The 15,399-nt window shown below is 55.8% G+C and overlaps 5 protein-coding genes across 5 annotated transcripts; 3 read left to right on the top strand and 2 right to left on the bottom strand.

The window, feature by feature from the left end:
- Nucleotides 1–325: 325 nt before the first annotated feature.
- Nucleotides 326–2,959, top strand: COL26b_002597 (uncharacterized protein; the record flags this gene model as incomplete). Its single annotated transcript, XM_053175512.1, has 3 exons — nt 326–715; nt 767–1,084; nt 1,139–2,959. The coding sequence occupies 3 exons, from the start codon at nt 326–328 to the stop codon at nt 2,957–2,959; spliced, it is 2,529 nt and encodes an 842-aa protein (XP_053040516.1).
- A 977-nt stretch (nt 2,960–3,936) lies between these two features.
- Nucleotides 3,937–6,062, top strand: COL26b_002596 (uncharacterized protein; the record flags this gene model as incomplete). Its single annotated transcript, XM_053175511.1, has 2 exons — nt 3,937–4,405; nt 4,570–6,062. 2 exons carry the CDS (start codon nt 3,937–3,939, stop codon nt 6,060–6,062), a joined length of 1,962 nt encoding a protein of 653 aa, XP_053040515.1.
- Nucleotides 6,063–7,581: 1,519 nt separating this feature from the next.
- On the bottom strand, nt 7,582–8,077 carry COL26b_002595 (uncharacterized protein; the record flags this gene model as incomplete). The annotated part of the gene is made up of 2 exons (XM_053175510.1): nt 7,582–7,750; nt 7,839–8,077. The coding sequence occupies 2 exons, from the start codon at nt 8,075–8,077 to the stop codon at nt 7,582–7,584; spliced, it is 408 nt and encodes a 135-aa protein (XP_053040514.1).
- A 1,730-nt stretch (nt 8,078–9,807) lies between these two features.
- On the top strand, nt 9,808–12,544 carry URE1 (Urease; the record flags this gene model as incomplete). The annotated part of the gene is made up of 4 exons (XM_053175509.1): nt 9,808–9,828; nt 9,934–10,020; nt 10,089–12,167; nt 12,224–12,544. 4 exons carry the CDS (start codon nt 9,808–9,810, stop codon nt 12,542–12,544), a joined length of 2,508 nt encoding a protein of 835 aa, XP_053040513.1.
- Nucleotides 12,545–13,452: 908 nt separating this feature from the next.
- Nucleotides 13,453–14,929, bottom strand: COL26b_002593 (uncharacterized protein; the record flags this gene model as incomplete). The annotated part of the gene is made up of 2 exons (XM_053175508.1): nt 13,453–14,304; nt 14,783–14,929. The coding sequence occupies 2 exons, from the start codon at nt 14,927–14,929 to the stop codon at nt 13,453–13,455; spliced, it is 999 nt and encodes a 332-aa protein (XP_053040512.1).
- Nucleotides 14,930–15,399: the final 470 nt, after the last annotated feature.

The following is a 15,399-nucleotide window of genomic DNA, read 5'->3' as shown; positions in this document are numbered from 1 at the left end:
TTCACTTCTCGAGAATAGCATTTCGGTGATGCATATCTCTCAGACTACGACGCCCCCGCCTGCGTAGACGATACTGTGTCGTCTCGCAATCTACAACCATCAATGCCATGTAGATGATACATGCGCCTTGTCGAGTGGCCATTTGATAGGTAAAACCATGGAGAGGAGGTTATATATCACTCACGTTGCTCCCAATGCACGAATATTATGCCCCTGGTCTCTTTCCTCTTTCTCTAGACTTCTCTCTTCTGCCAATTCAACTTGTCCTGACTTTTGGCTTTGCTTCAACACACCCTCTCTGCTCCTGAAGAAATGAGAGAATACCATGGCTTCTCTTGGTGGTAACATTATGCCCCTGGACATGGATTTCAAAACAACCTTTGCTGGACTCAGCGCAGTCATCCTTGGCGGCCTGCTGTTTTCCAAAATTCTTCCCCAAAACGACACAAAGAGCGGCGAGGCTCCCAGCCTGTTGAGATCCTTCTCGCTCTTTTTCTACTCCTGCTTCATCAAGCCGCACGATGGCGACAAGGAGGGCAACCAACAGGGCGCCCTCGAGAGCTTCTATAAGAAGCAAGCCGGCGTCTATGATGCTACCAGGAAGCCCCTCCTGCAAGGCAGAGAGGATATGCTTGCACTTGTCGCGGCTCAGCTGAAGGCGAAGGCCCCAAAGGGCTCAAAGAAGGGAGAAAAAGAGAGGCGCATCTGGGTTGATGTAAGTCTGCGCAACACCGGTATCCGAGGTGACTAGCTGACTCTGCCGTAGGTCGGTGGAGGAACGGGCTGGAACATTGAGGCCATGTCCGCCTTCGTCAACGTCCCCGAGTTCTTTTCCAGTGTCTACCTTGTTGACTTCTCCCCCTCTCTCTGTGAGATAGCTCGACAGCGTTTCGAACGACTTGGCTGGAACAATGTCAAGGTCGTTTGCGAGGACGCGAGAAAGTTCCGCCTGGAGGATTATGAGAATGATCTTCCAAGCAACCGCATCCCTCCTCACTCGCCTGTCATGAGCTACTTCTCCAAGAAGCAAGCCGAGCATGGCCGTGCGGATCTCATCACCATGTCCTACAGCCTGTCCATGATTGTGAGTCTCGTGAATCACCTGCCATGTCTACACTGTAACTGACCTGTTTCAAAGCCCGACTATTACTCGGTCATCGAGTCGCTCACCTCGCTTCTGTCCCCCGACGGTATCATGGGAGTCGTGGACTTCTACGTCCAGTCCGAGATCGATTTTGCTTTCCGCAATTACACTGCTGGACTCGTCGGGCGCAACGTCAACTGGTTCTTGAGGACCTTTTGGCGTGCCTGGTTCGATCTCGACCGAGTCGGCCTCGAGGCCGGCCGCCGTGACTACCTCGAATACAAGTTCGGTAGCATGCTCAACATCAACGCTCGGAACACTTCACTCGGCCACATCCCTTACTACATCTGGGTGGGTTGCCACAAGAAGCCCTTCTCTTCCTCAAGTCTTCCTCACGAGATTATTGAGAAGATCGACGCGCTTGCAACCAACTCCCCTTACCTGTACCCCACCAACCAGAAGGATGCCCTGACCCGCGCCATCGATAAGGCCGCGCCTGAGATTCGCTCCAAGGCATTCATGGCTGCTATCCAGAACCTGTCTGCAAATGTTCCTCTGCCCGCCTTCTTCTACCAGAACCACCATTGGCGTATCTACTACGACGACCGCCTCCAAAAGCACACTCAGTTCAACGACGAGTACATCTACGCCTTCACGTGGGAGGACTCGCAGGTCGATGAGCGCCTGCTCAAGCTTGGCGCTGATGATGTTGTTCTGGCCATCACTAGCGCCGGTGACAACATTCTCTCTTACGCCATGCAGAGCCCTGCGAGAATCCACGCCGTTGACCTGAATCCCACACAGAACCACCTCCTCGAGCTCAAGGTAGCATCTTACACGGCTCTCCCGTATGAGGACTTCTGGAAACTCTTCGGCGATGGCAAGCACCCTGACTTCCGCACCCTTCTCCTCAACAAGCTGTCTCCGCACCTGTCTAGCCGTGCCTTCCAGTACTGGCTCAAGAACGTCCACGTCTTCACTAACAACAAGGGTTATGGTCTCTACGACACCGGTGGCTCTCGCCACGCTATCCGCTGCTTCAAATGGCTGACCCGCATATTCGGTTGCGCTGGTGCTGTGAAAGACTTCCTCGCCACCAAGACACTGAATGAACAGCGCGAAATCTGGCACACCAAGATCCGTCCCGCTCTTCTATCGAAGCTCGTCAGCACGGTTGTCGTCAGTCAGGAGAGCTTCCTCTGGTCTGCTCTTGGCGTCCCCAAGAACCAACTTGCCATGTTTGAGAGCGATCACTACGAGAGCGATGCCGTCAAGGGTCCCAACCCCATCTCTCGCAAGACCCGTTCCCACGCTGTCTGGCGCTACATGATCGACACCCTCGACCCCGTCGCCGAGGAAACCCACATCGCCACCAACAACCCGTACTACATGGTCTCCATGACGGGCCAGTTCACCCGCCGCTGCCACCCAGACTACCTCGCCGAGAAGGCCCACGCGAAGCTCTCGCGCCCCGGCGCCTTTGACGGCCTGCGCATCCACACGGATGAGATTGACGAGGTCATCAACCGCATCGCGCCCAGCACGCTGACCGTCGCCGTCGTCATGGACAGCATGGACTGGTTCGACCCCGACTCCTCAGCCGCGGCTGCCCAGATCACCAAGCTCAACCGCGCGCTCAAGACGGGCGGCCGCGTGCTTCTGCGTTCGTCAGGGCTGAGCCCCTGGTACATCAAGGTGTTTGAGGCTCATGGCTTCTCTCCCAAGCGTGTCGGCGCTCGCACCCCGGGAACTTGCATCGACCGTGTCAATATGTATGCGTCGTGCTGGATCTGCACGAAGACGGAGAACCTCCCTCCCCCGACGCCGGAGATGGACCGCGCGGGCGGCTCAGAGATTACGAGTTTCTCTCTGTAGACGTGAGTTCGTGATCGCAGATGCTACTGTTTTTGGGAATCCTATGGGTAGCGCTGGGGTTGAATGTGATGATTTATGAGAGTTGGTTTGTGCGGAATATCAAGAATGTTTCTTAGGTGTTGCTCAAGCGTTGGAAAATATACGAAAATAATGATGGTCCCTGCATTCGTTGCTTGCTGCATGTCAATCAACACTGGTGTTACCCACATGATGCCCTGTAGACGACAACGTCCAGAACTGGACGATGCCCATTCCATGTCTTTATTCTTAACCGGTGTTTAATTCATGCACTTTGGCATCCTATCATCACTTCTTGTCTTCATATAACTTGACCTCTTTTCATACTCATTCTGCATTCCATACTTTGTGTCTGTAGGTAGGGTATCTTGCCTAGGAATTCAGTAGTGGGCATCATAGACTACAACCCCCAGTTACTTAGAATGGATACCTCCTTTGGTAGTAGTTGTCTAGGACTTACAACTCAGGTTGAGCACCACAGATCGATAAAGGCCAGGAACTTAACAATATAAATACTGTCAAGGTACCTATGGTGTCGAATAGACACTGCAATGAATGCCGTAGTGAGCGGGCGCTCTTAGAAGTGGCCGTCCAGAACTCTTCCTGGTACCTTACCCCAAATCCACTGGCAAAGAAGGGGCCACCAAGTACCTTTTTGCTGGCGTCGCTGCCGTGGTACATCCCCAGACTTTGCGTTCAGGACACTACACGGGTGCGCCCATCAACTTCCAATGCAGGGGGCGCTCGACCCATACTTTTACCACAGTCAACCAATCCAAGAAGCATGCTGGCGTGCCGGGCGGCGCGATCTCGACTTCCAGTGACCCTTCGACGTCAGCTCTCGATACTCCAACCTCGACATCTCTTTCCATCTCAACGTTCGAAGACGACGACCTGCATGATCTAGCCTCATCACGAGCTGGGTCTCACTTGGGAAAACCGACAGCAGACAGCAAGCGATGCCTCCCGCAGCGAGCCAGAAGGGCACCGGCAAGAAGGCCGGGCCCAATGCCATGCGACAGCGCAGCCGCAACACGACCCCGAGCTCCGTCGTTCCATCTGCCAGCCTGCCCCCTATCGAAGCCGTCGACACCGACTATCTCGAATTACGCGTCGAACAGTTCCGTAATCTCAACTATGACGACCTTGTTGACCAGGGCGCGTCCAACGCCGTCATCCCGGACTCCAAGAGCCTTGATGGCATGATCGCTCGCCTCCAGCGCCTGCAGGAGACCATAGACAGACGGAGCAATTTCTGCGACAGAGGAATGCGCATATTGGCGAGCACCCGTAAGCAGTATATCAACGACGTCGACGAGGACGCCAAGGAAGGTGTCAAGGCCGAGGGCGATTCCAAAAAGACGGGCAAGACGAACAAGAAGAAGAGGAAGGCCGCAGATACCCTGGCACCCCAGGATGCAGCAGTCGGTAGGTCACCAACCTCTTTCGGCCTTGCCTGGCCTAGTGTCCTTTTCACTTTTTTTCGTGCTCTTGGTTTATTCGTGGGGCATGCGACACTTATTGGGATTTCACTTGTTTACCGCGAATCATCCTCGTATTCACCACCGTACTGACTTCACCCGCTGCTCCAGAGCGGTCATCCCCGCTTCGGGAATCCACTAAACCACGAAAGCTTTCGCGCGACAACGACTCGGCCAGTTCTTCCCTGTCACCCGTCGCACCCGCCACTCCGTCAGCAATGGAAGTCGACGACAAAACAAAAGCAGAGGAAAATGAAGAGGAGGAGAGCTCTGAAGACGAGGGCGCGCCGCCAAAAAAGGCGCAGCCCGCTGCTCACACTTTCGGCGACGATCCCTCAACCTTCCCCGACCCGACCGTCTACGAAATTCTCCCAACGAAACCCGGCATGTCAGCAGACGAGCTGAGGCAGATTTACTCTGTCGCCGTGTTTCCCCAGAGCGATCTGGCCGATCTCATCGCAGGAGATCCGCCCGACAAGGATTTTAGCAGCGCCAAGCCCAGTAACCAGATCAGCTTTTCGACCTTCTCGACGTACATGGAACCATACTTCCGACCATTCGCCGAAGAGGATCTAGCATTTTTGAGGGAGCGCGGCGATCGCGTGACGCCCTTCCACATGCCTAAGAGGGGCAAGAAACACTATACCGAGATTTGGGCAGAGGAGGATGGCGCCATGTCACTCGACAAGCCCCCGAACGCGCGCGAGCAGTTGGCGCCCAACCAGGCCCGTGGTGCCATTGATAACATGGACGACGAGGTGGCGGAAACCGATAAGCTGTCCGTGGGACCGCTGCTCTCGCGGCTCATGCAGGCGATGCGACCCGAAAACCGACCGCAGGCCGATGAAGAGAAGACAGGCGTCAACGGTATCACCAACGGGGACACGGCCATGAATGGTAGCGTAAATGGCGACAACGGAGATGCGCAGCAGAGTTTCAGCGACGATAAGGCGCCGCCAGTACCCCCAGCAGCCTTCATGCCGGAATCGAACTCAGAGGCATGGAAGAAGGCGTCACATCCAAAACTAGAATACACGCAGGTCGATGAACGAATCAAGCAAGAGCTGAGGCATATTGGCTTCTTGCCGCAGGAAGGAAACTTTGAGGGCGAGTACGACGGCGCATTCGACGACGAAGTCGCAGCCAGATTACGACTCCTACAAGGTCGCCTGCGAGAGCAGATGCTCATCAATGGCGCACGCAAAGCCAGACTTACCGAGCTTGTCAAAGAGCGCATGGCCCACCAGGAGTACCAAACCATTCTGGAGGATCTTGATTCCCAGGTCCAGGCCGCGTATCTGAAGAGGACGCGTACTATGGGCAAGAGCAAGAAGAACAAGCGTCCCGGCGGCGCGGGAGGCGGAAGCCATGCTGTCGGCGGCGCGGCTGGCATGGCCAGGCCGGGCATCGGCGATATGACCAAGACGCTCATGGAGCGGCGCAAGCGTTGGATCGATACTATAGGATCAGTATTCGATGACGAGAATCTGGGCAAGGTTCCGCGCAGCTCAGAGCCCGACTCGTCGATTTTCAGGGCGGGGATCATGGGTGATTTGATGAAGAAGGAGAAGGCGCAATGGGACGAGGAGGTTGAGGAAGAGTAAACGTTTGCTCTGCGATGTTCGGTGTCTAATGAATCAGTTTGACACCTGTTATGACTAGTAACTCTACTTTCTGGGTTTGGTTTCGGTGGGAGGCAGGCAATACGACTTTTCACTGGGCACAGTCGACGGCGTTTGGGCATTCATAGAAACAGTGAGAGAGAGAAGCCTAGTGCGAACGAATAAGGTGTTTTGGGAGTTATTGATAGCAACTATGGCTTGACCAGGTCAGAAGAGCAAAGATACCGGTTACTCAACCCAGAACTGCATCCACAGCCAACGTTTTGCCCATATCCAAGTCGACTACCAAGTCAGCCTCGACATAGGCGCCCCTCTACCTCCTTGAAGATACGTCTGCTTTTACTAAACACTGCCAGGCGCTGTGGGCTCGCCGTTCAATGGCCCTGCACCTCTTCAAGTCTTGCTTTTACCAAATACTGCCAGGCACCGTGGGCTCGCCGTTCAATGGCCCTGCACCTCTCCAACTCGCAATCATTGAAAGCCAGAAGCCAAATTGTCGGTCGTAAAACCCTCGAAAAGGCGGATTAAGCTCCTCGACGGCTTATCTAAACATCCACCCCTTTTGGCTTCCTTTTCTCGTTGTCGATTGCTCTAAAACGGATAAGGGTGTGGTATCATGGATTTGCTGCTCGTCCTAAGGCACTTATCCAAGCTGCCGTATTTGTTGTGAGCTGGTAACGTTAGCCAACCCCGTCGTCAAACACTCGAAAAGATGGGAAAGGGGCTACTCACTGGCTTCCCACCACGCCGCTGAAACCATGCCTCTGTTGCAACCAATGGCGGATTCAAATTGCCACGCGAGCTCGCCGTCGCGTCCGCGGTCTTTCCCACAGTAGTGAGGATACGCAGCGTGAGACCAAGCCGCGCAGCTGCAAGTCGACGATAAGCAATCGATGAAGCTTCGGAAGGGTCTACATAAGAGGGTGACACTCACTGGACTCCAAACTGTTGCAGTCCTTTCCAGAATCTGTTGCAGATCTCGCCAATGTCTGCACCGTCGGGGAGGTTTGTCGTTCTGCCTGAGTATCGGCGAGACGACGGCGCGAACTTGGTAAGCCCATAGAGGTTCAGGAAGCATGAAACCTCCGGCTTGCGCATTCTGCCTTTCCCGCCAGTAGGTTCTGCACTGGCGAGGGAGAGGAGTGTCACCCCGAGGATGAGGAAAGCTAGCTTTGAGACCTTCATGATTGGCAGGATATTGGTGCTTGAACTTGGTGGAATGCTGATGTTTGAACCTGATGAGATGCAGATGTTCGAGATCGTTGCTGGATTGATGGCCACGAGAAGAGTCTTATATAAAGGGTGAAGGTTCACGACTAGAGAAGATCAGGTTGACTATCGAGTTGTCTTCGCAAATTCCAAACTCTCTGTGCAGTGGCGGCTTGACCTGCCGAGATGACATCGTGGCTGCTGCACTCTAGAAAAGTATTTACATCGAAGTGGAACCGCACATCCTTCTCATTCTGTTTGCGGCTGAGGCAGAACGGAAAACCAAACAGACTCACTTCTTCTCGCAGCCAATTCTGCCGTACTTGTTCTTGGTAGCCTCCCACCATGCGGCCTCGAGCATCCCCGTGTTGCAGGCCAGGCCGGTCTCGAATTCCCACTCCAGCGTGCCCTTCTCGGTGCCTTCGCGGCAGAACTGCTTGAACAGACCAAAAGACCAGACCCTGCGGGGCGTGTTAGTCGGCAAGCAGGGCGTCAAATAGTTCCCCAACATCTGCAGGACAGAGGAGACAGGAGAGGGAGAGATCTTACTGGCACATCCAGAAGTTCCTCAGTTCCATCCACAGCTTGTGACACACCTTGGGGATATCATCCTCAACATTGTATGCATTGACAATGTACCGATAGTTGACCGGAACCGGCTGGCCGCCGATGTGAATCTCGCCAACTTTCTTCCGATGGCACCAGGGTTGTTGAGTGTCCCGGTTGTTTAGGCCTGCGAGGACGGAGCAGACTGTGCTGGCGATGAGGAGGACTGACAATCTCATCATAGTCAGAGGAAGACTGGGGCGTTCCAAAAGGTTGGCGATGGTCAGAAGCAGAGTTGACCGGAGGCGAGAAAAAGGCATGTGATGAGGACTCTCATCAAGAAGAGCGTACGGTTTTTTGCTTATATCCGCCTATCCTGGTTACACGGATCGTGCGTTCTTGGATGCTTTCGTGCTGGTTCTAAGGGTGACAGTCACACGTAGTTCGACTCGGGCAAACAAGAGAAGAACAAAATGGCAGTGGCGACAACGAGTGTTGTACATATCACGAAAAAGGGTAGTAAATATTTTTCATACTCAGACTTGAGCATTGTGATATCAAGCCTTAGAGTGGAGCGCCGGAAACAACACGACGAAACATCTTCAATGGGTTGAATGACCAAGTCTTCTGCAGTCATAAGGTAGAGAGGCCTACGGGCCTTCTTGGCCATCGGATGAGGCTACACGGGTTACGGACGCTGGATTCCAGACAGCGCGAACATGCGGCGACTGGAAAGAAATTCAAACTCCTGGAAAGGTTGTCATACATCTTTGCATAGTCGAAGCCTCTTGGAAACGACCTGCTCTTGAACTTGAAAGCACTGGAGTTTTCACAATCATCCCGGCAACGACTTGGGCCCTCCTTAATAGCCAGACGATGTCCAACATGGCAAGGTGTCTTAACCCTGAGAATATCCAAGGTATGCTCTACTTCCTATTGGCAGAGAGTCTCGGTTTGTTATTTGGCGTAAACTCCAAGTGCCCGGCCATGGTGAAGCTCGCTGAGCGAGGCTTCCACATCCAAACCAACATGTTGGGTATCCCGTCTGTTGTCGGCTTCTTTTCAGGTCATTGCGGCATTCAGGGCTACGAGGATGCAATTTCGTTATAGTTGTCTTTTACATTGTCGCTTTGTTGCTTCTCTCTTTGAAGGGCTCCCTGAGAAGGAGAACTGCCCGGATCAGAGGTTACATGAAGCAAGGCCTCGGGCTCAAGCCTTTGCTTGGGCTTTGTTCTGGATAATACGTCTTCGTCCACTTAACTCTTCGCCATCGCCCATTTCGACTCATATAATATTCGTACCAGCGACACTTTGTTCGACCGACACTGTTCCAGGTCTGTGAGAAGTAAGTAATAGGTAGTCAGTTGACAACCCCGGATATACGGCAAGCGTGGGAGGTTTCGATGCCCTGGAGTCGGGAGGTGGTGTTCGGGAAGGCGTCGACGGCCCGATGCATGAGACGGCGCTCAAGCTTATCGCCTAAAATTGGACGTAATGCCTATTAGACAGAAGCGAGGCGTGTATTGGTGGTTCTGTGCCTGTCGCCCAAGGGCCTTCCTTGTGCGGGGTAGCTGCTCGACGGTGGGCAGTTTGTGGGGGGCCTATCAGAGCCTGCCCTTCTGGGAACTCGCCCAAGGGCCCGGGTCTTATCAATCATTCCACTTGGCCGCCGGTCCAGGCCCGAGGGCGGCCACCAGCGCTTTTTTTTTTTTTTCTTTCCTCTTTCTCCCGTCTGATTGACGGGCCTGGGCGCCCGGGCGCGGGCGCACACGCTGACTGCCGCTATCTCTGGCAGGTGGTGCTGGGGGACGGGAACTCTGGTCTGGTCTGGGGGGTGGGCGCCACATGACCGTCTTTAGCTGACTTGAGGAATTCAATCTCTTTCCGTCCTTCTCATCAACAACTTCCCCAGGCTTTTGTTTGTTTTGCGTGTCATTGAGAGATTCTGGTTTGAAAGTCCCAGCTCGCCAGGATGCATCTCGTACCAAAAGAGGTCTGTACCCCAACTGTCTCTCGCGCGCTCTCTTACACATCCCTGTCGCCTTGGCGGGCCAGAGCAAACTGAACGGCACGTTAACGGGGGACGTCGTGATTGTAGCTCGATAAGCTCACCATTTCTCAATTGGGCTTCCTGGCCCAGCGGCGCCTTGCCCGGGGCGTCAAGCTTAACCACTCGGAAGCAACGGTACGAAAACCCCTTCAGGCGGTGATATCGCTGCCATCTAATGTCGCGTGCACTAACACCAACCGCAGGCTCTCATCGCGAACAACTTGCAAGAGCTCATCCGCGATGGCAACCATACCGTCGCCGACCTCATGAGCCTGGGTGCCACCATGTTGGGAAGACGTCACGTCCTCCCCGCTGTGTGTAGTACCCTCCATGAGATCCAAGTCGAGGGCACCTTTCCCTCAGGTACCTATCTCGTGACAGTCCACAGTCCCATCTCGACAGACGACGGTGACCTGGCCCGCGCCTTATACGGGAGCTTTCTCCCTATTCCTAGCAACGACCTCTTTGCCTTGCCAGAGGTGACAGTATATGAACCCAAGAAGCAACCCGGCGCTGTGGTTGTCGCCTCAAAACGAGTCACACTCAGCGAAGGCCGCAATCGCATCAGACTCAAGGTGACGAGTAGAGGTGACCGTCCCATCCAAGTCGGCTCACATTACCACTTCATCGAGACGAATCCCCAGCTTGAGTTTGACCGTGAAAAGTCGTATGGCTACCGCCTGGACATCCCAGCCGGCACCTCGGTGCGTTTCGAGCCCGGCGACGTCAAGACTGTGACACTCGTCGAGATTGGAGGACACAAGGTCATCCGCGGCGGCAACAGACTGGCAACAGGAGGCGTCGAGCTTTGGAGGGCAAAGGAGATTGTCGAGAAGCTTCAGCTGGCCGGCTTCGCCCACGCCCCGGAGCCGGAGGCCATCCTCAACTTCACCGAGCTGTACCAGATGGAGCGCTCTGCCTATGCGACCATGTTCGGCCCCACGACGGATGACTTGGTGCGTCTCGGCAGCACCGATCTTTGGATCCGGGTTGAGAAGGACTTTACCGTGTACGGAGACGAGTGCAAGTTCGGCGGTGGTAAGACGCTGAGAGAAGGAATGGGCCAAGCGACGGGCCGGCCGGATTCGGAGTCATTGGACATGGTTGTGACCAACGCGCTCATCGTCGACTGGTCCGGCATTTACAAGGCGGACATCGGTGTCAAGAACGGCATGATCTCCGCCATCGGCAAGGCGGGCAACCCGGATGTCATGGACGGCGTGACGCCCGGCATGATCGTCGGCAGCTGTACGGACGTGGTGGCCGGCGAAGGCAAGATCATCACCGCCGGCGGCATCGACACCCACATCCATTTCATCTGCCCCCAGCAGGCAAACGAGGCCGTCGCGTCGGGTATCACGACGATGCTCGGCGGAGGCACCGGCCCTAGCGCCGGCACGAGCGCCACAACCTGCACGCCCGGCAAGAACTACATGCGCGAGATGCTCCAGGCCTGCGACTCGCTGCCGCTCAACATCGGCATCACCGGCAAGGGCAACGACTCCGCGCCCGAGGCCCTGCGCGACCAGGTCCTGGCCGGCGCCTGCGGCCTCAAGCTCCACGAGGACTGGGGCACCACGCCCGCGGCCATCGACACCTGCCTCAGCGTCTGCGACGAGCTCGACATCCAGTGCCTCATCCACACCGACACCCTCAACGAGTCCGGCTTCGTCGAGTCCACCATCAACGCCTTCGCCGGTCGCACCATCCACACGTACCACACCGAGGGCGCCGGCGGCGGCCACGCCCCGGACATCATCTCCGTCGTGGAGCACCCCAACGTGCTGCCCTCGTCCACGAATCCCACGCGGCCTTACACTCGTAACACCTTGGACGAGCACCTCGACATGCTGATGGTCTGCCACCACCTGTCCAAGAACATCCCCGAGGACGTCGCCTTCGCCGAGTCGCGCATCCGCGCCGAGACCATCGCCGCGGAGGACGTGCTCCACGACCTCGGCGCTATCAGCATGATGTCCTCCGACTCCCAGGCCATGGGCCGCTGCGGCGAAGTCGTCCTGCGCACCTGGAACACGGCGCACAAGAACAAGGTCCAGCGCGGCTTCCTGCCCGAGGACGAGGGCACCGGCGCCGACAACTTCCGCGTCAAGCGCTACGTGTCAAAGTACACCATCAACCCGGCCGTCGCGCAGGGCTTCGGCCATCTCGTCGGCAGCATTGAGGTCGGTAAGTTGGCTGACCTTGTCGTGTGGGACCCGGCGTGGTTCGGCACCAAGCCCACTCTCGTCATCAAGAGCGGTCTCATCGCGTCGGCGCAAATGGTAAGCCTCACTCATCTTCACTCACCAAGCCTTGTAACTGTTACTGAACTTAACAGGGCGATCCGAACGCCTCGATCCCGACGGTGCAGCCCATCATCGCGCGGCCCATGTTCGCGCCCCTGGTTCCTCCCTCGTCCGTCCTCTTCGTCTCCGCCGCGTCCATCGAGTCGGGCGCCATCGCCTCCTACGGCCTCAAGAAGCGCGTCGAGGCCGTCCGCAACTGCCGCAACGTCGGCAAGAAGGACATGCGCTACAACGACAGCATGCCCAAGATGCGCGTCGACCCGGAGAGCTACGTCGTCGAGGCCGACGGCGAGGTCTGCCGCGCTGACCCGGCCGAGGAGCTGCCCTTGACGCAGGCCTTTTACGTGTACTAGAAAGAGAGAAAGGGCAGAGAGAGAGAGAAGAGGGGGGGAAGCAACGGAACGCAACACGTATTTTACTTGGCAGCAGCAGTAGCATGGAGTCAATGGAGTCGCAAGGGAACTTGTAGTCGCCGGTGGGTTGGATGAGTAACACGGCATATTAATTGTTAAGCAAGTGAGGGGAAGAAGGGAGCAAGCAGAGCGTGTCGTTTGGTTTGGGAGAACATTGTTGGGGAAGTTGGCAAGCATGAGCATGGGAGTCTTAATGACATGGATATACGCAGTATGAATCAGCCAAAAAAGCAACATAACCTTGGCTGAAGAGCAATGAGTTTGACCTGACGCTTTTCATTTAAACGCACGCCTTAGTCTTCAGCGAGAAGCGATGAGATCACTTGACTACCTTATCTACTGCAGTTAGAACGACACGAAGAGCCTACATGGGTCAAAAGTTCAGTTAATCGACTCAAGTCATTCCTCAACTACGGTGTATGAAACTTCCAAGTCACATGAGATGAACGAGTAACGATCAATTCTTTGTTGATTTCATGTCCGTCATAATACATACAGGACACCCAGAGGGGTTCAACGTATAAAAACAAATGCCGACCAGACCAGATCCCTTAGCCGTCGATCCACCTCGCTCACCATATCTTGAGCGTTTTGTATACCTCGCCTACCCTTTGAGATCCTTAATCACGCCCGTTAAAAATCATACACGCCATGCGCAAATGTGCGCAACGATTCCAAGGACCCAAGCAGAAGTGGTCCTGTTCCCTAGTCCGGTCCTTTTGGCGCAACCGCCAACACTACGGGGCCACCAGAGGCCAGCAACGGACCGCGAGCAGTGAGGTATCATCTTTGCAAAAACCCAGAAACCCAGAAACCAGAAGAGAAGAAAAGCGAAAGAAAGACAGCATTTAGTTCTTCTTCTTGCTGCGGCTCTTCTTGGCAGTGGCAGGCTCCTCAACGGCGTCGGCAGCCTTGGTTGATGTGCGGCGGCGCTTCTTGTCAGGGCTGGCGGGGGTTGTAGTGTTCTTAGCATCGGCCTCAGCGGCCGGGGTGGCAGTCTTGCGCTTGCGGGTGGAGGCGGGCTTCTTGGGGGTCTTGACGGGGGCGGGAGCCTCCTCCTCATCGTCATCCTCGCCGACGGCATCAACAGAAGCGCCCTGGGTGAGCTGGTCGGCAATGGCATCGTTCTCATCGGCAACAGCCTCAGAGGGGGCAATCTGGATGCTGTGCTCCTCGGCGTACTTCAGGGCAGCCTCGTCATCCATCAGCCTGGCATCCTGGTTGCCACCCTGCTTGTAGGCATGGACGCGGGCCTGGTACAGGCGCAGGTTGTACTGGTAAGCGTTGTTCCAGCCAGCCTTCTCGACAGGGTTCATGGCCTTCCAGCGGCGCTGGCCCTCCTCCTGGACAGCACCCTTGGGAGCCTGCTCACCAAGGTCGCTAGCAATGATGGGGCGGGCAGTCTGCATGTACAGGAAGTAGGGGGTCAAAGGACGCTTAGGAGCGTTGGGGTCGTGGGTGCGCTTCTTGCGCTCCTTCTTCTCCTCAACGGGGGCAGGCTGGTAGGGAGCGCCGGGCTGGAGAGCCAGGGCTGGCAGTCCCATGTTCTGGGCGACGGCATGCTCAAGGTTGAGAAGAGGAAGGTCAATGCCGGGAATGCCCTCGTTGGCAGGCTCGCCAAGAAGCAGGCTGGTCTGGCGGTAGTAGTCCTCAGAGAAGTTCTTAATGAGCTCAAGGATGGTGATGAGGCGCTGGTGGACCTGAACAGTATGGTCAGCATCATGTTTGAAGAAAGTCTCAGTGTATGAAAGTGAGGAAGCTATAGCTAAGCTTGAGAGCTTGTGTGGGTCGCAAGTGCAAAGCAAGACGCGGGTTTGACGTGGGAACATGTAAACATCGGCGGTAGTGCGCCGCGCCTGGCGCAAAAAAGCAGCTTTGCGAGCAGCAGATAAGGCTTGCTCGATTGCGGAGACTTGGCTTTCGCAGGGAAAACTGTGCGAAAATTGGGCACGGCACAGAGAGAAGAGGAGGGAAATTGTGCAAAAAAGCAGGATGCGCGCGTTGATCATGGATGTAATGTTTTGATGCTGAACCAAAGCGCGTAGGCCCTGCAAGGTGAAGCTGGGGCGGACTCGACTCCGGGGCGTTCTACCCGTTCTGGTGTCGGTCGTGGGACAGGGCAGGCCGAATATTCGGTGGGAGTGAATGGGCAGGACGTGGTAAAGAAAATCATCTTACCGAGTCGCGGACGCGGATGAAACCCTCGACATCAATGTGTCTGTGAGGGATTTGGACGGGAGCAACAGGCTGAGCAGGAGCAACAGGGACGGAGGCGACGGGAGGCTTGGGGGCCTCGGCGGCGACCTTCTTGGATGGGCGGGGCATTGTGATGGTGTTTTTGGCGAGTGTTGTTTTTTAGGCCAGTGGGCGCTGTAGTGAAGATGCTTTGATGCGCGACGATGGTAGCGAAGCTCGCTGAAGAAGTTGGGGGTTGGTGGTGGAGGAGTTTGGGAGAGGTGCCTGGGAAAGTGAAGAAACGGGGGGAAAAAGAGGGAAGGGAAGGGAGGTCGGGGGAGGGCCTGAGCCGAATATGTAGTGCAGCCTGCCGGGGAGGGGGTAGCGAGTGATCTGGTGCACTCAGGTCTTGGGGGATGGGGGGGCCGCAGGAGGGGGAAAAAAATCGGGCAGGTGCGAGTCCGCCCAAATAAAATAAAAATTGGGAGTGACGGGCCTGCCGCTGGTGGTCAGCCTGGCCGCCGTCCAGGGCTCCAGCCCAAAAGTGCAGCTGGGCCAGCTGTCCCGGTGTCCAGGCCTTCCGAACAGCAGCCCTTTTCTCCTCACTGTCCTCTCTGGCA

Source organism: Colletotrichum chrysophilum, assembly GCF_026319265.1.
Source record: "Colletotrichum chrysophilum strain AFK26 chromosome Unknown scaffold_13, whole genome shotgun sequence".
Lineage (NCBI taxonomy): Eukaryota > Fungi > Ascomycota > Sordariomycetes > Glomerellales > Glomerellaceae > Colletotrichum > Colletotrichum chrysophilum.
This window is presented reverse-complemented; position numbering and strand designations above follow the sequence as displayed.